At 35.7% G+C, this 25,204-nt stretch overlaps 1 protein-coding gene across 1 annotated transcript in view; it reads left to right on the top strand.

The window, feature by feature from the left end:
* LOC112047143 (transient receptor potential cation channel trpm) overlaps nucleotides 1-25,204 on the top strand; it is a gene marked incomplete in the record, with an annotated part of 316,213 nt that overhangs the window by 283,025 nt on the left and 7,984 nt on the right. The window contains 11 exon segments of the mRNA XM_052887808.1: nucleotides 1,066-1,299; nucleotides 1,551-1,673; nucleotides 4,608-4,799; nucleotides 8,886-8,972; nucleotides 11,415-11,604; nucleotides 13,202-13,319; nucleotides 16,815-16,957; nucleotides 20,749-20,917; nucleotides 21,850-22,023; nucleotides 22,742-22,909; nucleotides 23,721-23,839. Of these exon segments, the coding sequence (XP_052743768.1) occupies nucleotides 1,066-1,299; nucleotides 1,551-1,673; nucleotides 4,608-4,799; nucleotides 8,886-8,972; nucleotides 11,415-11,604; nucleotides 13,202-13,319; nucleotides 16,815-16,957; nucleotides 20,749-20,917; nucleotides 21,850-22,023; nucleotides 22,742-22,909; nucleotides 23,721-23,839 (1,717 nt within the window).

Genomic DNA, 25,204 nt, shown 5'->3' with positions numbered 1-25,204 from the left:
AGAAAAATTATATGATTTGGTCACAAACGTGTGCATTTCCTAAACTAAATTGATCCGAATATGCTCCAATTTATATGCAAATTATACGTTTTGCCTCGAAGCGATACGAACGTCGAATTCATTGTTCCGGATACCATTAACAGTGACAGATTTACCTTTAATTTTAATACAGCAACGCTTTGCACTAAATTGCCGCTTTTTGCAATATAGCTTTAGATGTGTAAGTTATTTTGTTTTATAGGTATACTTTCGGTAGTCGGTTTGGCTTCGGAAGCAGTAGTAAGATATACAAACAAAAAAAATATCAGATAGACCATTACAATCAAAGCTAAACTGAAAATTGAATGTCTATACCTTTGATTTTGAATAGCTGCACTACCAAATTTGAGTTGAATCGAACATCAAAGTAGTTTTATATGCTTTTAAGTCTTGGGTTACACATACCTTCGGGCGATTTAACGAGTTTAATAAGTATTCTTTATAATCATACTTTTGTATCAAACGAGCTAAAATAATCCAATTCTAAACCAGTGACTTGAATAGGATTTAGTTGAGAATCAGCCATGCGCGTATTTCGATACATATTGTTTCATTTACTACCAAAATTGCTTTTAGTTAGTGTTACTGGATTATTCACAATTTTTATTAAATTGGAAACCTTCTTCTATTTCAATATTGTAACGGACACTTTTGTAATGGAGTATTAAAAATAATCCTCAAAAGTTTTTAAAAGTTTGATCCGTTCAATTAATCACGGAATTTTAATTTTTATTTATAAAAAAAAAATTCTTGATTACGGAAAAATTTCGTTACCAGCAGTTATAATAACTAATTTGTTGCGGAAGAACTTTTTTAAGTACCTAATTTTGTTTTGTAATTACGATTCTATTTAACTTCTAAAATACCTTCTAAATAAATAACTGTTAGTAATGCTACGTACAATAGATTATTTTTTTACAAGACATACAAGAAATACATGCCTGAATTACCCCCCTGGATGGCAATGTTTAATAATTAATCTAAAAAAAATATATTATTAATATCTAATTTAAACATTCTCTCTAGGTATGGATGTTCCAAAGGTTCACAGTGGTAATGGAGTACGAACAGAAGCCAGTGTTACCACCACCTATAATTATATTTTGCCACATTTACGCTACCTGCAAATGGGTGACCAGAAACGTGTCGCACCAAAGGTTTCAATATGACAATGGACTGAAGCTGTTCTTGGAGAAAGAGGACATGGAGAGGTTGTATGACTTCGAGGAGGAGTGCGTGGAAGGATATTTTAGGGAACAAGTAAGTTTTACAACATCTGTGAAAGAGTCCTAAGTGACTCTTTCAGTAATATATGGTGTAAGCAAGATATTAACCGAGTTCAACTGAGCTTTATATTAAAGACTATTTGAAGGCTATATAAAATACAAGGTGATGTCTCCTTCCTTAAAAAAGAGAGGATTTTGAGCTAAAATCTATCACACTGTTGCAATTTGTTATGAAAAATATCATCAACTTATGTTTAAGTTGATTTAAAAGATGTTCTCTTTCAGGAAGTTAAATTATCAAATTCTATAGAAGAAAGAGTGAGAAACACAACAGATAGGGTAGAACATATCACGACCAAAATGGAAGACTTGAATCAAAAAGCTAATTGCCAAATACAATCTGTACAGGTATTTTATTTTTTAATATTGTGTTACTTTTTACTGCAATACTTACTTTATAGAAGTTTATTAAGAATTATTAATAATTGATTTGTTTTGAAAATCATTCTAAGAGCGAAGAAACGCATAGAAAATGCTCAGTTGTGGATTTTCTGTCGCATCTGGGTGTCGTTGACACTTGGATTCGTCGGTATTTCGCTAATAGTCGGCCGCGACTTAGCCCACGTAAAAACTCTTCGGAATAAAAAAACAGACTCTAATTAAGCCTATATACTACTCCGGACTTTGCTTGATCTGCCTGTGTGAAAACTGTATAAAAATCCGTTCAGTAAATCCAGAGAATACCTAGCATGAACACTGAACATACAGTCAGAAGAACAGACTATTTCAGACAATAAATTTAAAAATTGGTTTAGTATTCTGTTACTCATTTCTGATTGACCAAACTAGATTTATTTGTAATTTTCTTCAAAGTACAGACACTCGACTGTTAAGTCTTATTAAAGAATAGATTTTTTTTCAAAATCACCCAAATATACCAACGTCACTAACGTAATAAATGGCACTCAATTGACTAACATCCTGGGAGGAAAGTTCGCCGGAACAATGAATTGCAGAAGGGATATTTGCTTTTCATGTCACCCGGCGCCGGTCCATTGAGTAGCTCCTATTGTTTTATTCATTTCCACCTCATTTTTCCGGTTCCTTTCAAACTTTTATTACACTGACTTGAATTTTGCTGACTATTTGTGGAATGTAAATAGCTATAATGTCGTCGATTTGAATTTTGCTAACATTGTATAGAATGTAAAAAGTACTCATTACATATTTGAGAAATTAGTAATTTTGTTTTTTATGGAAGAACTAGCTGCACTTCTAGAGAGGCCAAGGTCTTTAAGCAAGTTATAGAGAGATTTTGCTGGTAATCCTCTCGCACCTACTTCTACGGCGTACAGACTAACTAAATAGCCATTTTTAGTTAGTTCATTTGCTAGGTCATAATATTTATTCACTTTTATACTGGTGGTTGTGGTGTGTTCTATTTGGTATTTAGAATGTAAATATGTAGTTCTAATTTCATTAGATCGTTAAACATCGGCAATTTAGATTTGAATTTTTCTAACTATTTCATAATTGTTAACATCAGGCCTTATTAGATTTTAAGCTTCTACTCAGGACTTCCAAACACTTCGATTTTAAACCGTATGCATCGAGCAATAATAGCAATGCCCAGTGACTGGATATTATTATATGCACTATAAATTGTAACCAAAAATCTACCATTTAATTTTTTTATAATTTTGATGCACCCTATGTCATATTCATAATGAAGACGAATCTAACGACACCGTCTGTCAAAAGCCAAATAAATATACCTACAAACATACGAGTACTCATACATACACTCCAAAACATAGCCTTATACCAAAATAAGGCTATTATTTGCATTTGGGTAAAAAGTTAAAAGACATACGTTGTCTTTAGTCTTCTCTTTTATCTCTATCTCAATCATGTCACTGTCATTATATCAACCCTACTCCATATTTGACATATTACCTTTCGTATTTTTTCCTCCATCACAACCTTTTTGTGAACTATCCATTTCAATAATATTCCTGTTGTCAACTTTCTAGATATCACTATATACAGGGTGCTCGGGAGTATTTCCCATAACTCTAGTTATATTCTTTAAGGAAAATTAATTAAAAGTGTCTAAGGAACATGTGTTCTAAAATGAATATTTTGGAGTGAAAATATTTCTTTTGTTAATAAATCTTAAATTGTGTCCCTTATATTATGACCTAGCGAAACTTTTCATTGATAAATATCATGAAGTAGCTTACTAGTGAAGTGCGGAGTGCCATTAGCAATATCTCGTCGATATCGACAGTCTTACCACTACGATTGCGTATTTTAAAATGCAAGGAGAGATAAAGGCGTGTCTTACGTGCATAGTCGGAATTATTTGAATTACTTTGTATGAAAATATAAAAAGTTTTTTTTTTTGTTAAAAAAAATTGTTATGCAGTTCGGCTTCTATAGGTGGACTTGTCAACACCTTGAAATTATGTAAAATACTCCGCAACACCCTGTATAAGTATAATATAGTATGTTTATGTATAGTATATTGATGCATTCATCGAAAGTTCATAAAAATTTGTTAAATTTGTTCATAATTACTAGGTAGGCTTAATGAACAGAAATGAAGTAATTGAAATTTGAATAAAATGATCAAACATCAAGTGATAAAAAGAATAACAGATTTCAAAAAACCAATTTTTTAAATTTGTATGACTGCATTTTTTTTTGCGCGGAAATACTTTTGCAAATGCAAATTATTATATAATAATAATGCAATAATTTTGCAAATTAAAAAAAAATACTTTCACAAGAAAGAAAAAATCACGTGGAACCAGTCGAGGACTATTATTAATTAGACATTTTTAGGGGGAAAGAAAAAGTATGTTGAAAAAGTAGGAAGCATTTTAGACTGAATTCCTTGCTATTTTACGAGTTAGAACAATTTATTACATTTTTTTTTAATTTTTAACAATATAAGTATAAAATACAAAACATTATTAATAATTTATAAAAAAATATTCACCCTCCCGCTGCGGGACATTTGAGTGCCCAAGCAACCGGTGGTCAGGGCTCCAGGGTGAGGAACCTCCTCACAATACGCGCCGTCTCAAGAATCACTGCCTTTTGTATCCGACTCTTGATCCAACAGTTAAGCGAAAGCTTCTTAAGGTGTTAGTCGAAGCTTTTCGCTGTAAGACCATTGACTGAAACAACTATCGGAACAATCATCCAGCAGATGACGTCGCTGGATTGCTCGCACCTGATCCAATAGTCGCTGCGCAGTCACGGTCACTGTTGGCTCAAGAGTCTGAAACATAGATAACATTTCGATATAATATTAATAGTGTTTATCTTTTACAGAGTGTAGAATTTAGGTTACGAAAATTAGAAGATGTCGCTGAGCAGACAATGAATCACTTAGCTGTGATACATCGGTTCATGGCAACGCATCCGTCGCTAGTGAACCGAGGGTCGACTGACACGTTGGGACCACCTCCGCCCAGCTTCGCTGCCGCGGGACCTAGACTTAGGACGGCCAGTGATAGGTCCGAGGTAAGTTGTGAGCTATAAGACAGTATGGTCTAAGATGTAGTTTCCGAATTAAAAACACGCTTTATCCTACATCATCAAAAATCAAAAAGTTAGCCCTCGACTGTAATCTCACCTGACGTTAAGTGACGATGTAGTCTGCAGAGCCTCAATAGCTCAACGGTAGGAGCGGTCGGACTCATCACCGACGGGTGGTGGTTCGATTCCCGCCCCGTTGGTCTATTGTCGTACTCAGTCCTGACGACGTCTTTCTCGACTAGTTGGAATGGGAATATTGGTCATATTTAAAAAAAATGGAAGCTTATTTGGTACAAATTTATTCTACACATATCTTGAAAGATAGGCAATGAGGCTGATTATAGAAACTTAGGATGTAATAGAAAAAACCCTTAGCCGCCATTCGCACTAGCCTTAAAAACGCGACGTTTTTTAACGCCTTTTTCGCGAATCGCGTTTTTTGCGAATAGGGCTTAGTAAGTCTAAGAGACTGACAAAAAGATAAAAAAAGAACTGTGAATACTTACAAAAGCAGGTACATAAATAAAAAAGAAGAAGTAAATCAACATGACATTACTTAATTAATTTAAGTAAATATTGACACAATGTTAATTGTTAACCATTCAATATGCGATCCCATATCTCGCTACCTATATTTACTTAAAAATGTGAAGAAAGTAAATTATTGCATTAAAAGTTTTAATATTTATTATGTTTTATATGTACAGAGTGTCCCGTAATTAAAGGATAAAATGCAACTGGTCGATATACCACTTAATTATCTTAAAGTAATTTGAATAGTTTCCAAAAATCCCTAGGGTGACCAAGTTATTTATATATATTTTTTCAGATTGTTCAAATTTTTCCATCTTTAATTAGTTTTTTCAATGCTCCGGCTGCTGTAATTAAGATTTTAAAGGTCTGATTTATGTTAAACATTACGGATTAAATTACCAATGTAATACAATACTTTTTTTTTAATAATGTTTTATTTTTTTCTTTCGAGTGCAATTAATATTTTTCTTTCATTATTTTTTAAACTATTAAAATTAGTTTTAGATAATTAAATGGTCTATCTACCATTTGCGTTTTATTAATTAATTACGGGACAACCTGTATATTTTTGTAATCGGCTTAAAAACCGTGATATCGTATCGGATATATGGAATGGCAGTCATAAAGTGATATCTGCAATGTGTATTTGTTGTGAACACGCCCTTAGCTCGTTGTTCAAGCATGTTACATTTAACATAATCGATGTTATGTGTTTGTTGCAACATTGTTCTTTATTTCCGTCTTGTTTATGTGTTTCAGATGTTTTGTTTGTTGTTCGCATTTGTTTTTTGTTCTATGGAACTCCGTTCGTGCTTTATGCGATTTGTGATCTGTGTTTGATTATAAAAATGTCTTGCTAGAATTTTTTTTTTTTAATAAAAGAAAGTTTCTATTTTTTTTGCAAAAATGTGTCGAAGAGCCAAGCCAAGTTAGCGGAATAACAAATTGTATATTCCATAACATCAAGTTAAATGGCTTTAAGCGTAAACTTTTCGATGCATCAAAATTATGTTAAAAAATCTGATAATAGAATGTTAAAAAAGGGATATAATAAAATATATAAGCATCCAACGATTTTATACCATTAGATTACGTGCCTACAAAATCACCGCAAAAAGTAACCTGAATTTAGCAAGCCCATTGAGTGTTTAGGTACTTACATTATATATAGTTTTTTACACTTCCTGAACCCACAATTGGGATGATAACTAAGTTTGAATATATTGATTTTTATGATGCATTCGGGCAAATAAGGTCAATGTTAACTAATTTATACATAAAAAGCATAGATCGTCTGGATAAATAAGATTATAAAGTTTCAAAATCTATTAAAAATCTTCTATCGTAATTAGATGAAAATTCATACAGTTTTAGCTTCCTTACATTAAATGTAACATTTTTCAATACATAAACTAACATAAACGCACTAAGAACAAAGATATTAGTAATTTTGTTTGAACGCCCATAAAAATTTAATGATTAATATAAACCTACCTAAAAAACTGTCATCATCCCTATTCGACATTGTAGACAATATTTAGGTATTATTTGTTTAAATAACTTTCGTTTACTATGCGACTAAATAAAAACAAGACAATAAGACACCTCAGTTTCGACGCGCCAGTGACATATCCAATAGTAAAAAATGTTTGTAAACATCTCGTTATTTTTACAAGTCACAGTTAAAAAAATACCGCGAAGCTTTTTTTTCGCACCGAATGAAACCTTCTTTTTATATAAACCTCGGAAGTGTACCGTTGGGTCCTCATTAAAATGTAAATTGAGAAATTTCGCTTTTGAACACAACAATACTGTTTCGTTGTGTACTCGGCAAATAGAGTCGAAATTTGCAGACATTTCCGCTTAGGGTACCTACTCTTAAATAAACACTAACATTATTAAGGCCAAAATGAAATATTTGCTCAGAAAAAGATTAATGAAGCATTAAATCATCATATTTATTTATAGCTGCGATTTTTCCAAACAGTTTTTATATAGAGTTAATAAATAATGGGCAGATAACTCTAAAGCCTCGGTAGCGCTTTTACAGCTCTAGCCATGTTACATTGATTCTCGTTCTACAAACGCAAACGATTTGAAAATGTATGGGAAGAACATTCGTTATCGATAGGTCACGTGATCAACTTTATCATTCGGATATGGATTTCCCATACAAGTTTTTGAAGCGTTAGAGATTATAGAAAGAGAATAGATAAGTAGCATGGCTACAGCGGGTAGTTTTGCAAGTGTATTTATTATATATTAAGATATTTATGTTGGGCTATTTGTAGCTTTATTCTGCAATATATTTAATATTTTATGTCTCGACAAGTGTGAGTTTCAAATTCTTCTCTATCTATAGATGCTATATCAAACGTGCGTTGAAGTCAATCAAGTTTTGAACTCAAAATAACGAATTAACATCAAACATCATCGATATCAAACGTTTCCTCGAAAAACACATTAATATAGAAATCTGTAGAAACTTTTCTCATCACATTTAATAAAACCAATCAAACTTAAGTTAAATACGGCGATCCTGTAACACAGATCACAAATTGCGTACTAGATGTGTCTTTGTGAAGCCCGGTACATACTGCGACGCACTAACAAAAATCATAACTATTTCTGTCTAACTATTTGTTTTATATACATGGTGACCAACTGAGCAACGTAAGAACTCAGTTTTTTTAATGTTTAGTTTAAAAAACAGAAGAAAAAACAAATCGATAAAATAAGTAAATACTCTTGTCATACCAATTTTTGAATTGAAATTCAAATAAGTCATAAAAGTGTTTTTACTTAATAACAAGCTTTTAGTTCTCGTTGGCCATCGTGTATACAAAAGTGTCGTAGTTTTTACCCAGCTTTACCGTAAGATCACACTTGCCTTAAAAATGTTTAAGAAGTTATCCCTGACTTCGTAAAAGAAAGTTTGTAAAACAAAATGTGCTACGACGAACAGATTCGTTTGTGGCCTTACTTTCGTACAAAAATTACGAAACTATGAGTAGTTCTGCTTCGTTTAGAAATAGATAATTAGAGAGAAACAGAACACAGATAGGGTGTCCAATAATTAAGTTAAGAACTCTGACTTTCCCTCATCCCTGACCATTTGAAATAATACAAAAAGGTAATCTTCCTAAAACGTTACTGTTGTTCACTCAAATAATAAAAATAACAAAACAGAGCTTATTATGACCAAAATTATATTAAAATATAGACTAAAAAGATCCAAAAAAATTGCTGGTAGAACTTCCAAACTTGGTCAAATAAAATGTTTGCACCTGGATGCAAAAACTGTTATATAATATTGAATTTTCCCTGAATTTTCCATGTGACTTCTTGAATTCATTAACTGATACTGACCGACTTAAGCTTTCCTGTCTTTTTTATCCTAATTTTCCCTGACTTTCTCAATTCATTGTCGTTCTTTGATCACCTTAAGCTTCCTTGACATACAAAGTGGACACCCTGGTGAATTATACCCTGAACAGTAAAGCTAATGTGATCTTGCGCTTACCGTGGTCGCGGCAGGTGCTGTCGGACAGTGAGACTGGGGTGACGCGGTTCGCGGTGCGGCCCGTGCAGGAGGAGGACGAGCACGCCTCGCAGGCCTCCGAAGTAAGCCACTTCTAGCAGATCTTATTCCGCGTTTTATTGCCCAACTAACTTTTTTTCTTACCTCAATCATATTGAACTGAGAATCTGCGATGGTTAGACATATTTTATGAAGGCTAATTATTATTATTTTCTACCGCAAGTAAGTACGGAAGCCAATTATAGAGTTTGGAGTTTGGCTTTAGAAGGTCCAAACTCTCAAGCCTTCAAGTATAAAACGTTTTTTTTTATATTCTCCTTTGCTTATGCAATTCATATTATTATGATAATATGAGAATTCACGTTCCATTCGCCCGTCACTTACTTTCAAAAAACACCGTTAATGATTTTAAGATAACTTTAAGTGTCTCTATCGAAGGGATGCCAAGAATGGCCTGGCGACTAAATACATGATTCCTCATGATATCCCGTAGAAAATATTAAAATATTACGTTTTATACTTTGACTCTGAACTTCTGGACCAAAGCTACCACATTGCAAACTCCATATTTTTTAGTCTTTTTTTAATAATTAGCTACCGTACATACGAATACTTACATGGCAGGAGCGTGGGCTGACAATTAATGTTCTTCATTAGATGAAGTATGTCCCGACTGTCGCAAGCTTTCGTGCTAAATACTACAATCATCCCTTGTACCAAGTAGCATGTCAATTCTCTTTCTACGATCGGAAACGTTTCGAAAACTAGCAAAATGAATGGGAATGACAGATCTTGATCACGTGACCTGTCGATAGCAAATGTCATTCCCATACATTTTTCTAGATATCGAAGCGTAGAAAGAGAATCGATGCGCCACTTGGCTTAAGGGGCATGTCCTTTAACTGACGGGTATTTTCTTTCGATACCAAAAACGTTTTTATTTTACTAGACAAAACATTAGCTTTCCATTTTCTCATTAAATTCCTTTTGCTTAGCCGAGCTTTAGAAACATTTTTTAATATCTTCAACCCTAATTTTGTACTTCCTAATTAATTTTAAATAAGTTTCGCCGAACTTTTCCTTTTTCATGAATATTTTAATCAATGAGACGTTTTTAATTTAGATAATTAGGTATAAGTTTCTTAATTGCTTTTTGCTTACGTAATTTGAAAGATTTACGTAAACGACCCATTGATTGAACATAATCAAGTATATTAATATGTTTTTTTTCTTTCTTACGTTTCATTAGGGAACAATTGTGAATACAGTAAGTCAACAATCAATTTAATAAAGCATTTGGCGTCTAGTTTGGCTTAAAATTAAAGTTTTTAAACCATAGCATAGATAGATGCACAGTATTGTACAATATAGTGCAATAAAAACTAAATATTATTTGTTGAAGTACATACTTTTTGTTATTGAAATATTGTCGATAAAACGCGGAAATTTCTGGGGTATAAATTTAGAGTAATTATTAAAATTGAACAAGATTTATAACATAAAACGCTTCCTGTCGCGAGAGACGGCATATGGTTCTATGTTCTTGAGTCATTTTTAAGTTCTACATGTTCTTCTTAATCTTTGTGTGCTTCTTATTAATCTTCTACGTGTATACTACACTATACTTAACAATTTATCAATAATAGGGTACTTATTTCATTTCACTGTTTCGAAACGGAAACCTGTTATCACATATTTATTTGTTAAACATGGTATAAATACCCTATTACTTATTTTGTCTCGCATAACTCGTCGTGTACTCGTAACTTTGTGGATATACAATTGCACAGTCGTTTTTAATTACCTACTAACAATTAAATTAAAACAAAAATATTTGTCGTACCCAAAAGTAGTGTTTAAATACGAGCCTATAGACATCAGATTTCACCATACTTCAATACACAATTCTATACAGTTTTGCATGCTATATGTTTAGTCGTAAACTATTAATTAAATCCTATACCTAAATACCTATTATATATGTATAACTGTAATGAGTACAGAGATACAGATAAATACATTTACTGGTAGCATAATTTTTACGGTAAATCAGTTTTGGTTAATTACATTAAAATTAATACTGATCCTTATCTTTTAAACGACCTCGATAGATTTTGCGCACGTTTTTTCACCCAAGTAGGTAAAGCATGCTTTTGTAAATGTTATGATTGTTTTACGAGTATTAATAGTCTACGACTTAACTTTTCAGATTGAGCACAAATCACTGACACAAATCAGAAGGCCTACTGGCAGTTTCATACTGTGACGATCACGTTAACGTAAACGCGAATTTCCAAGGAATTGAAACAGCGCCATCTAGTGGCACTACTGCACAACTGTTTCAATTCCATACAAATTCGCGTTTACGTTAACGTGATAGTAACAGTATGAAAACATTGAAAACTCCCACTAGGCACACAGTTTGTCTAATTTGAAAGTTTCATACACCTTACAATTTATTACACATAGCAGTTTGACAAGTAAAACACAAGCTGTATGAGTTTAATTATGTTTTATCAAATTAGGACGAGTTGCCACAGTCTGGGCCTGACGCCGGGCCTGAGAAGGAGCCCGACGCGGACTCCATATCAACGTCGTCAGGCGGCAGTGTCGCCGGGCCTGACGTCACGGTCATCAGGCCCACCGCGCCCGTCACACCGGCCCGGCAGAGGTCTTCTGACAGCAACAGGACTGAGCCTAGCGATGAAAAGAAAGGTACACTTTGTACAATGGAATAAATAATCTAGTAAATTTATGCGTCTTGCCACATAAACTATTTGCTTTCTACAAACTCTGACGCTTCGAAAACTTAACTTTTTTTTTAACTTTCGAAGCGTTAGCGTTTTTATAAAGAGAATCGATCGCTGTAACATGGCTAGACGCCCTGGCATGTACGGGTGAATTAATCATAAGAGTACATACATCTCAAAATTAAAGAAAAAAACTAGTAATGATATCTCTTTCCTGACCTATCGCGGCGTAATGTTTAATCTATAGTATTTTTTACTATATTTTAAAGTTTGTGTTTTTGTAGGGGGTAATCTCTGGAAGATCTACTAAACCGATTTTGAAAATTCTTTTATCCTTAGAAAGCCACGTTAGTTTTGAGTGTTATTAGCTGTATTTTGAAGCCGTGATATCACGGGAACCGGAACTACGCGGGTGAAACCGCGAGGCGTCTGCTAGTTTATTTTAGAAAAAAATTGTTAAAAAATTATACAGAAAGAGTACATTTTTTTATAATCCTTTTTTAATTAAATAGGTTCTTTATCCTTTTAAGATTCTTAAAATGTATAAAAGATTTTTATAAGACTAACTATTATTAAGCCATCAAAAATATGACTTAATAAACGCAAGCGATCGTTATGATAACAAAAGAATGTAAAATATTATAATTTTATACATTAAAAACTAATTGAACAAAGTTTGTGATTGTATTTTAACGAGGTAGCCAAAGTATATTTTTAGCATCCAATTTTATAATTAACCTTTGAAGATTTTAAAAGGTACCTAAATTTGTCTTTAAATTTTTTTGCATTTTACTCGATGGATGGCTCTAGCCTACTTTACTTTTACTGTGGTGAGATAGATAGAGAAAGAGTAGAAATTAATAATAACTTAGACGGCCTCCGTGGCCCATTGCTATGCTCGGTTGATTTACAAGGCGGCGGTCCTGGGTTCGATCCCCGGCTGGGCCGATTGAGGTTTTCTAAATTGGTCCAAGCCTGGCTGGTGGGAGGCAGCCGTGGCTAGTTACCACCTAGTAATAATATATAATAATAATGTTTTTTATTATATTTGATCTCACAAAATGTCGAGCTCTTTTCTGCCATAAAAACTCTTTGCTAAAATTTAAAAAGTACCTACGGCTCGTTTTTAGACGGATGATAAATGTTTTAAATTACATTACAGCACATGTGCGTTTTACTTTACATTACGGCACATGTGCGTAATGAGATACATTACTATCTTGAAATTGGTGAATTATTAGATACTTTACGAGCAAATGTGTTATAAATGATTTTTCAATTCCTCTATCAATACCACTCTAGTCTCTTAATGTCAGCCATTGACGATCAAGTAAGCTTACATGCCTGCAGCGCTAATGGCTTGACAGCCGATAAAACACACGATCAGTGTGTTAGTCGCGATGTGCATGACACCGTGGCGATCGCGACCGACACGATCAGTTTTATCGGCTGACATAACAGTGGAGCAAATCTTTAAACCTTAATAAACTTTTCTTTCTTTCATCCTAAATATTTATTCTTTCTTAACCATTTATATGTAACAACATAATTTATCCACACAGTACCATCAGCGACGGACGACGCATTCCTACCGGAAGTACGGGAGGCTCCGTCGGACACGCACAGCCTTCGTCCGCGCACCACTTCCGCCGGCACCCGCCGCACAGCCAACACTAGACGGTAAGCTGGCATTTTGCACACACGCCGGTAAAAGCTGGAATAGATCAAGCTAAGCTTAAGGCTCGGACCACTAAAGTTCCACTCCGGTTTAGTTCTATTCACAGACTAAATGAATGAAATAGACGTTATACTGCAACTTTTCTAGGTTGCATCTTCGCTTACTGTCAGGCGTGATTGCAACTAAGCGTTAGCCAGTATAGTGTAAATAATAAAGCTGTATGGGACGCTATAATAAACTAGTGTTGATGAAGAATTTAAAAAACGGCAGTTTAATGATTATGAGGTTTTTTAAAAACAGCTAAGATATTATCTGATTTCATGGAAATAAGGCCTTAAACAATGCCTGAATCGACAAACATGACATTCAGATCCATTAATTGATCTTATAACTCATAGATACTCGTAGTTTACCTGTTTTAGAGGTTACTAATAAACTTGGTGTGTAGTTGGGTAAGATTTGTACTTGCCATCATTGGTCAAAAAATAACCAATCATATTTCCTAAAATTTACAGGTGTAGTAAAAAGTATTCTTAAAAATAAAGAAAAATAAGATGGCAGTAATTCTTATATTCGTAACTACGAATATGCTTGCCACGAAATTTATATACACTTTGCTATGCAAAAGTCTATTATTCAGGTAGTCATATTATATTAGTCAGGTGTTCGTCTATCTTCTTCTTTTAGTCTGCGGTATAAGTTATCAGTGCGCGACGTATTTGTTCGCACCACTCGAACTTAATCATATTCGTTTCCAGATCATTCAGTATAGAATTAGAACAGCAAACGGAGTGGAATGGATTACGTTTACTTAAAGACTTAGTCAAAAAGCCAACACTTAATTTAAACTTAGGAAATTAGGAGAGCTTGAATACAACTTAGGCACTGGCAAACTGCAAAATTATCACAATAGAATTAAGGACAAAAAAATATGCCACAGTTACCTATTATCGATATCAAAAAATACTATACAGATGCTATGAATATTTTGGGAGCTTTGCGAAACTGCTACAAATGGAGAAAATATACACAACTCAAAATTTATATTTAAAAAATATATTTAGAATTGATCGTATCCTTTATTGAGTAAAATACAATTCATCAAAGTTGTTAATAAACTTATTTCTAAAAGACCCTAAAAATTATTTTTGCCAAAAAATTCTACATTTTTTTCAATATTTTACATAAGTAGATTACAGTCCAAAATTTCTCTATTTGTAACTTTCCGTTCCGCTCACGACTCCCAAAATAACACCCATTCAATCGGAAATAAATAAAATTGGAACATGAAAATCTGTAGAGTCGACAGAATCAATTGCTTTATAGGATCTAGATACATTCATGTCCATTTTGTTTTGTAGCATGTCGGCCATTTTGTTTCGTTCACATCATTTCCTGAAATCCGTTTATTTTGTTGTTTCACGATATTGGGATAAAGCGTAACGTAACGTGATGTGACGTAACGCGAACACTAAATTTACCATCGCCATTGATTGTTTTAATTTTATTTTTTGTTACTTTCTTGCATCTGTTAGGAGACGGTTGTGGAAACAGTAAGTCAAATAGTCATTTGGCGAATGGCTTTGCTTATAAATATAGCGCCGTAGTTAACAAGTAGTTTAGAGCATAATATTATTTTAATATTTTATGATTATAATCTTATTATAAATATTGTTATTATGTAAATTGTAAAATATATTTTATCAGTAGCTTATTATGTATCTACACATACGCTCATATGTGTTTTATTTATTTAGTTAACACATGCACCTTTTGTTTATGGTCACTCACACACAAAAATTATTGTCTATAATAGAGTTATTCAATGTCACACTAGCGATTGGCATTTGATTTGTTAACATATTTAATTGTATTTTATTTACAATTTTAAATTATTTTCATAATTAATACCTACTTGTCTTGTTTTGAGGTTATAAATAAAAATGTCATAATAATAAACAAATCATTAACTTTGTATGAATGCAATTTAATGTATTTAATTAAGTTATTTCTCAAAACTTTAACAATATCTCTTCCTATTAAACTACCAGTTTCTTCAGTCTGCTGTAAAAAATCTATTTTGAATAATAATTAGTAACTTTCAATTTAATATTTTGATTTTTGCATTTTGTGAAGAAATGTCACTTAGGTACTGTTTATTGTTTAATTATTAATTTGTACTTACTGTAATATACTCGTATATAGTATAGTAGTAAAAGGTAAGAACTGCAGTAAATTGTAAAACATTTATCTATTGTCTCCTATTTTACCTAAACTATCTTCGTCATGGTCAAAATTTACCGGTCTATAAATATTGTTCTTTTATTTCATACCCACATTGAGAGAATGATACCCGTATTGTAAATCTAGAAGGCCAAAACCTTCTGGATTAACAATTACAATTACACTGAATAAATGCAATTAAAGAACCACACCATAGAAGAACCAAAGTCACCAACGTAGCTCAACGAGACGCGAAGCTGAAGTGGCAATGTGCGGGTTACATAATTTGAAGAGCCGATAGACGTTGGGGTCCCAAGGTGCTGGAATCTCGACCCCGCACTAGAAAGCGCAATGTTGGTCGACTTCCCAAAAGATGGACTGACGACATCAAGCGAGTCGCAGGATCGTGATGTTTGGAAGTCCCAACAACAAGCCTATGTCCTGCAGTCCATCGGCTGATATGATGATTATAATATGCAACTGTCGAAAAATAATGCATTCTCATAAGACTGAAGGGCTGTACCAAATATCAGATCAATCTGTAAATAGAAAGGGGGTAAAATTCAACTAGTTTTTATGATAAATATGTATTTTATACTAATATAATATATTACGTAATATAATATATATTCCTACATATATTCAATGCTTCGCAACAACCACCAAATTAAAGTAACTTTTTGTTTTTAAAAGATTTTGTTTTTTTTTCTCTTCAAAGTTGACACTCTAATAATTGTTATAAAAGGTGTTGCAATGCTGATCACATATTCTTACCTACTTACAAACAACGCACTGCACGTTACACATTTTTAATGGCATAAAAATGGATCAGTTTTGACTCTACCGTTGCCTCTATGTTTTAACTATTGTCTAAGAAAAAAGTGAAATCAAAAAGAAATCAGCAATACCTGTTTTGTTTTTGTTTAGATTTCCCATGGTGAAATAAAATTGACATGATTTTTTAGATGATTGAAATATTGATGAAACCAATAATAAAATTGGAAAAACTACTAACACACTTTTTTTAATTCAAAATTCGATTTCTAGAGGTATACACTACTTTTCGAACGGCTTTTGTGTCCAGGATTAATAACTTTTACGAAAGGACTTTTACATACAATGTTACCTCAGCCAACTTCATTATTATCATTTTCGCCTGTATGGCGAGAGTATATTTGAGAATTTTTTTTTTGTCATATTTTTTTTTTTTTTAGCCATGTCTTAAACCCGACGTTACACATTACATGAATAGTGACATATTACATATTTCGCAGGCGATCCGAAGGCGGCAACGACTGCGGCATGGGCGGGCACTACTCCGCGCACCACCTGGCGCCGCGCAGGCAGCACAGTCAGACGCACTCCGAGCCCGACAACTCCGCTGTGGACGCCTGCTCCCTGCAGAACTCAGTCACAGGTAATGCGGGCACTACTCCGCGCACCACCTGGCGCCGCGCAGGCAGCACAGTCAGACGCACTCCGAGCCCGACAACTCCGCTGTGGACGCCTGCTCCCTGCAGAACTCAGTCACAGGTAATGCGGGCACTACTCCGCGCACCACCTGGCGCCGCGCAGGCAGCACAGTCAGACGCACTCCGAGCCCGACAACTCCGCTGTGGACGCCTGCTCCCTGCAGAACTCAGTCACAGGTAATGCGGGCACCACTCCGCGCACCACCTGGCGCCGCGCAGGCAGCACAGTCAGACGCACTCCGAGCCCGACAACTCCGCTGTGGACGCCTGCTCCCTGCAGAACTCAGTCACATGTAATGCGGGCACCACTCCGCGCACCACCTGGCGCCGCGCAGGCAGCACAGTCAGACGCACTCCGAGCCCGACAACTCCGCTGTGGACGCCTGCTCCCTGCAGAACTCAGTCACAGATAATGCGGGCACTACTCCGCGCACCACCTGGCGCCGCGCAGGCAGCACAGTCAGACGCACTCCGAGCCCGACAACTCCGCTGTGGACGCCTGCTCCCTGCAGAACTCAGTCACAGGTAATGCGGGCACTACTCCGCGCACCACCTGGCGCCGCGCAGGCAGCACAGTCAGACGCACTCCGAGCCCGACAACTCCGCTGTGGACGCCTGCTCCCTGCAGAACTCAATCACAGGTACTCGTATCAAAGACAAGATTCTAATTCGAAATTCAAAATTCATAATTCATTCATTTCAAGCTCAGACCAAATACCTGTGGACTTGTATCGCACCCAAATCTACTAACAAAATTGTCTGTCGTTTGTTTATAAGGGATGAGGTAAAACTCACGCATTGTAAATATTTAACACTAACTTTGGAACCCTGGTAAATTTAATTTTAAGTTTTTGAATAATTATTATCACCATTATCTTAAGTTTAATATTATTACCTGACGTTTCAAAAGAGCTTGTATACTAAGCCTATTTGAAATAAATGAATTTTGTCTTTGACTTTGACAACAAATGAGACTCGCAATACACACACAGACTGACAAACATCGCTTAGACTCGTTACACAGAATACAATTACTTGATCGTTGTTTTGCTGTACCGGCTGAAGAATAGATTATTTATAGATAGGTATTGTTTTTATTACAAATTTTATATAATTAAGTTAGAAATACTTACAAATGAAACGTAACTTCATCTTTCAGTAGAAATTAAAGTTGTTGACCGTTTTTAACACAACACATGCCGACACTTTAATTGATACAGCTCCGTACACGATGAAAACGATTACAACATTATAACATTCTCCCTAACGAAACACTTTTTAAAAAGCGTTAGATCGTTGATCTTGTACTTTGAAAGATGGATAAAGTCTAGCGAAACAAGTCTCTACATAATTCGTCTGAGATTTACTCACCTTTTACCAGGTACTTTACAAGCACTTTTGAGACTTCTAGTTTGACTGTTTGTAGATTCTACCACCGGTTCGGAAGGCAGGTTCTGCTGAGAAGAGCCGGCAATAAACTAAACAGTTGCTCTTTAAAACTCATCATTATTTACATAACATTTTAGTGCTTGTCAATCTGAGACATTTTAAGTTTCATATAACTGAGTTTTAGAGCCGTGATAGCCCGGTGGATATGACCTCTGCCTCCGATTCCGGAGGGTGTGGGTTCGAATCCGGTCCGGGGCATGCACGTACAACTTTTCAGTTGTGTGCATTTTAAGAAATTAAATATCACGTGTCTCAATCGGTGAAGGAAAACATCGTGAGGAAACCTGCATACCAGAGAATTATCTTAATTCTCTGCGTGTGTGAAGTCTGCCAATCCGCATTGGGCCAGCGTGGTGGACTATTGACCTTATCCCTCTCATTCTGAGAGGAGACTCGAGCACAGCAGTGAGCCGAATATGGGTTGATGACGACGACGATAACTGAGTTTCATTTAGTCTGACAAATAACAATGCTGTATAGTGGCAGAAATAACCAAGATTTTTTTTCTTAGTTTGATCTGCATTCCGTCGACAGACTAAGCGGATTAGTGGCAGGCAAAAAATGGCTTTAGCAGACCTGGTGACCACTGTCCTCAAATCTGCATAAACTCGAGCACATTTGCCCGTTTTAACTTTTTGACTCTACCAGCAGTCAGTAGCCCCCTATCCACAAGTAGGATTATACGAGTAAGTTTAAATAACCATGTTAACAGTCTTTTCTTGAAAGAGCTCTGTCTGAAATTCCAAAAGAACTTTTGAAACGTTTAGCTATTAGGGCCATTTTCGAGTATGAGCCATTTTTATTTCTTTCTTAACGATGAAAATTTAAAAATTTAAGTTAGCTTGAGAATGGTTTTACTCATATCTTTTTTCTTATTTCCGGATGTTATCTCATTACTGAAGCAGAGAACTTGTTTCGTATAAACCAAACATAATTTTTCATTTAACTAAAGTAGGAAGTGAAGTAAAATTCGAAGGTAATGTACAAAGTTTGCAGCACCGCGTAATTACTCTTTGAACATGGCAAAAGAAGTTATAAATTTATTTCAGAGAATAGGAACTAAAAAAACTTTATTTTGCTATCTTTTTCGAGAAGTTTGCGTAGCTCTGCTATTCAGATTTGACTAAATTCCGCCGACATTCGCTTAACGCTCACACCAAGGCATCTTCAAGAAATGTTGTTCTTATGATTTTTAGGGTATTTTGAGTACACAATATTTATCGCGGACATTTTTTAGGTAAAATGAGTAATAAATGCATTATTAAAATGACTCTACTCTGCACTTTCCAATAATTAAACACTGTTGAAACAACATCTGTTGGATGCTTCGGTTTACGTTAAGCTGACTTTTGGCTTTATGGCATTGTACTATACGAGTACTTTTGTATTCATTATCATGGACTTTCGCAAACGGACGATTGCGTCTATGCAATACAAAAAAGTTATGTCTACAACCCTTTTCTTATTAGTATTCTTAAGAAAGATCTGTGTCATATATTCTGTAAATCAAAAATGCATCCAATTACATCAATGTGATACCATGATTGCTTATGTTTTCCCGTGTTAAAGGTGAAATAACAGGCCTTTAAAACTTTTCTTAGCCTCACTTTGTTGTGCCGCATATTCAATACTTGTCACGCTAAGAAGACATCCGCACGACGTATTCTTAACATGCCCTGTATATGGTTTCTTTGTTGCCATCGACATATCTGAATATTCAATATCAACAACATCTGGAAACAAATCCATCTATACTACAGCCTTGATGAGTACTGTTTACTGACAAACAAATTAGAAATGTGGGTAGAAAACGCATGTCATTTCATAACTTTTTTATTGTATATTATGTATTTTTTATTATAAAATATTATTTAAAATATATTAGCTATATCTAATTGTTTTAAGCTTACTGTAGTGTTTGCACACACTCTCTGGGTGATCGGTTGATCACTCGGGTTATCACATCCAGTTGGTTGAACACTGTATCTACTTAGTACGTCGTGGTACGTACTGCTGTAACACCAAAGTGCAACTAACTCCCCCTCTTGTCCGAGGCTTGTATTTATAGACTCCTCTATTGACAGTCTAGACTGTTGACATATACTACACTTACTAATCACATTTATTTTCATTAATTTTAAGAACAAGTTAATTATTATAAGGTGTGCAATGACTAGCGATTTGTACCCTCATTTTTAATTTGTCTGTTGGTAAACAGTATTTCTCGTGTATGGCTTTAGTATAGTTGATCTGTCAACAAATGTGCTTATGATGCTATTGTCCCCAGGCCACCCGTCCGGCTGGGAGGCGACGGGCGGCGCGGCGGGGGTACCGGCGGGCCGCACGCGGGTGGGGGGCGCCCCCCGCTCGCTGCTGCTGGCTATGCACGAGTACACCAGCATCACGGACGAGCTGGAGACGGTGTACGGTCTGTTCTCACCGCCGCACACGCCGAGGTACGTGATAGTAACGATGCTGATGTCACTAAGCCACCCATCCGGCTGGGAGGCTACAGGCGGAGCGCTAAGGGTCCTTGAGACGATCGCAGTAGTGTCACCGTGAGAACGACCGCAGAAGATCATCTAGAATAGAGATCTAAATGAAGGTTTTGGGTTGGTATCTAATTGCTTCTCCCGTAGACTGTCTTGGCTTGAGAAACGTTGAAATCGATGGGGAGTGTAGGCTGAGTGTATCATTCCGGCCCCTCTTGTCATGTTGCGTATCAATTATCTTTCTAAAACCGGTAACGCGTCGATAACTAATGCAATGGGAATGTCATTATCGAAAGGTCACGTGGTCAACCTATCGATCGATTATGCCATTGATATCTACATGTAAGTTGGTTAGAGCTTTTATTTCAACGATCTATGTATATCACCACTATATGTTGTATGTATGTTGTTGATATTGAAGATCTATGTGTATCATCACGGTGTCAAGTTAGATGTCAACTTAGCTTTCTATACAGTGTAACGGTATAGTAGGTAAGTATGCGCTGACTGTATGGCGTAATAAATTGTTTACATAAATAATCTAATTTTTCTCCTGTTTTGTTCTACTATATTATGGCACACCTTGGCAACATACAAACCTAATCCTCCCGCATCTACCGCTCTATGCATTGCTGAAAACAGTATGCAAATCCATTATGCGTTTATCGCACACAGACAGACAACCGTGGCTGAGAACTATGGTTATAATACGAGTGTGTATAGATTACTTAAAGAGAACTTACATTATGTACAGATTTCTAATGAAATTCTAAAGAAAGTTCTCTCTTTTTCTATCTTCTTTCTTTTGTATCTATTGTATTATATGTTCTTTCCGGTGTACAATAAAGTGTATTTTCTTTCTTTTTATTTGTCTAAAGAGTCTTTTTCTCATAAAGGACGCCGATAACGACCCGTCTGCTGTCGCCTAACCGCGCGTCCTCCCCCTCGACCCGCCGGCGGCACGCCAGCGAGATGTCCAACCCGGAGTTCGCACTCTTTATGGAGAAGGAACACCTGAGGGGCGCAGAGGAGGACGACTACATCATCATGGAGAACCTCATACAGCGTCGGTAAGCTTTACGTCTTGTTATAAGCAGCTAAAGTTTCTGTTTGTGGTCGATAGCTTTTGCTTGCGTGATTGCGATTTATAAGCAACGGTTATTCTTGATTCAAAATACGTAAGATCGAGTATTCGTTCCCCTTCCATTTAAACTATTATTGTCGTATCTACTTAGCATGTGATATTAGTTTGATTGAAAGAAAGAAAGAGAGTACCTATTAGTCAAGTTTAAAAATATGTCTATTTCTTTCTTTATTTGTCTAGCTGCTGTTTAAAATTAAGCGGCGTCACCTTGTTTATGTTCAGGTTAGCAATGAAGAATAAATTTATTTTCGACAAATCGGCGAACCATCACATTGGTTCTCCTGACCCAAACACGATTATCAATTTAACTTTGCTACAAATATAATTAAATATATTTGTCTAAAATTTTATTATAACATCGGCATTCGTATTTGGGTTAGGTTTTAGGTTAATTAGTTATTGAAATGGTGTTAAGCTTATCACAATTTATATATTTGTAGTTTGCATTGATTTAACCAGCGTAATTCAAATACATGAAACATTTTTGATCGCAATGCTACCATTAAAATATGTATGTCTGGAAACGCTCAGCTAATCTTTGTTTATCTGTGTTTGTTTTGTCCAATGCACTAACACGAAAATAAAAATTACTAACACGCAACAAATTTACAAAACTGGACAATACAACTGCAATGTAACTGTAGCCTAGAAATGGAGTCTGTCCTGGCCAGATACGAGGAGGAGGAGGCTGGGGAGGGAGAGGTCAGCGGCGTCAGCATCAGCGTCTGCGTCAACACCAGCGCCGAGGAGCCCACGCCTCCCCAGACAACCACGCTGCTCACCGTCAGCGACAGGCGACTCCCGCACCAGAGGTAATAGGAGAAGATGGGTTAGAGATAACTAACCTGGCTATACAGGGGTATGAAGAAGTCAGCTATGTCTGAAAATAATTTTGATATGGGTATCATATTCATTCAAGTTAAATTTAGAGGTACAAAAGCTTAAAAGTCTATACATTGATATGATGGCCACCAACCCATACAACGCCGGCCCAGGGAACCCAGGTATCATCATCTACATCACCATCATAATCAACCCATATTCGGCTCACTGCTGAGCTTAATTCTTACTGTTCCATTCATTAAAGGGTTAGGGATTCTAATTCACGTATTTTTAGACGTAAGGGGCATTACGCAATGGTTCTTGTACCAGTAATCCAAGATTTGTGACCGTATCAATCCAACCCTTTAGTACGAGCACTCATTTAGAGTGAATAAAATGATTTATCGAATCATTATACAAAAACATCTGTCACATAACACAAAATATCCTTTGCTTTAGGATTACTGTCACAAACTTTCTTTTTCACCCGTGTGACCATTGGCGTACCTAGGATTATTTCCTGGGGTGGGTGGGTATACTCCTGACATGACGCTAAGGAAAGTCGACACTCAGTATAGAAATTTCGTTCACAATTTTGCGGATGTTGGGGGATTATAATAATTTTTCTTTGTTTATTTTAAATTTTGGCGTCCATCATAGAATTTTAATTGGACTGGCTGGACCATTCTTGGGTGGGTACAGCCTACCCGCCCCCCTCCCTCCGCCGCTCCCCCGCTATATACGCCTGTGCGTGTGACAAATGATTGATTTCAATTTGTTTTAATCGATCGTTTTGTCCAGGCACTCCCTCCGAAGATCTTCAGCCATCGACACTCGCGAGCTACCTTCACCCTTGCAACCGTTGCTCGGTGATGATGCTTGTGGGGAAGTACTGCTCCCTGTTCCGAGGCAACCGTCAGGTAAATGCAACCAAACTTGAGCAAACTAAGCATTAGCACTAACGAATTTAAGGTTAGAATTGAGATTTTTGAAAAGAGTTTATCTAATAGGTCTGCCTTGAATAGGTCCGCGTTTATAACAAAGCTTTTTTAGCAGACTGCGAGAAAGCAAATAATAAGCTGTCTAAGATAATATTTACATACGCCTGCGACTTTGTAGGCACGTCAAACAGTTTTAGAATTTTTGGTATATCTCCTTCATATATACAAATAGAATATAGATAATCCAATGTGATGCAGAATAAAGAACTACCGATTTAGTATGTCAAAAACTTTCTTTTGCAGTAAAATCTATGCATCCGTACTCAGGTCACATCCGATCTTAGGCGACTCTACCTTAGTTGTACAACCTAAAATTGAAGATTTTACTCTTTGGTTCTATACATACACCTCGCTGATACAGATAGGTAAGATGATCATCATTATTATCATCAATATCAGCCGATTAACGTCGACTATTGCTTATAGGCCTCTTATATGAACTTCTAAACGCTAGAGTGGGAGCCGCAAAGTATAGGAATGTACAGAAATGCAATTTCTATTTTATACAGGCAAGGTTATTAACGTCAAAAATATAACACCTCGCTTCGCTGTATTCCCATCTACGTAGAAAAAGCAACAAGTTATTTGCATAATAGGTAATAGTCTTACCTCCACACCGGCAGCGGATTGCAACACAAAATAAAAAATAAGCAGAAACCCATTAATATTCAATCGCGGGCAACGTTCCGCCGTTTTTTATTAAAAAAAGCATATCGACGCTTATTGATGGAAAGAGGAAAATGGTCTATCACGGAATATTTATTACACATATGAAATTCCCGAACCTTTTTTGCTTTTTTGGAAAATTAATAGAAGCTTGCAAAGTGGCTTAACAAATTTAACTTTGCCGATGGAAAACCGTCTCTCTATACATCGGTTTATGTCGCGGTCATTTTACCGACTGCAAATAAGTTTTTTGTGATGTGCTCGTATAACTGCTACGGTTTTCAGATTTTTCCTTTTAAGAACGGGTAGACATTGCTTGTTCTCAAAATGCAAAATTCTGTTTTAAAGAGAAACTGGTTTTGATACTCTTGTGAGTATCAAAATATGCAACTTTCATTAACCCTATCTTTTGACTATTTTGGCTTTAAAGGAAGGTTTTTCAAGGATTTTTAGAGCAGATTTTATATTAATTCATAATTTGATGTTGTTGCTGTTTGTACGTCGAGACATAGGTACAGAAAGACATTGCAATTCCAACAAACGTTCGGCTTTTTCCCAAAAGACAAAACAGAACCCGATAATTGTTCCCTTCGCTGGCGTTAAGATAATTGCCGTTTT

Source organism: Bicyclus anynana, chromosome 20 (assembly GCF_947172395.1).
Source record: "Bicyclus anynana chromosome 20, ilBicAnyn1.1, whole genome shotgun sequence".
Classification (NCBI taxonomy): Eukaryota; Metazoa; Arthropoda; class Insecta; order Lepidoptera; family Nymphalidae; genus Bicyclus; species Bicyclus anynana.
Note: the sequence above shows the minus strand (reverse complement) of the source record. Positions and strands in the feature narration are given on the sequence as shown.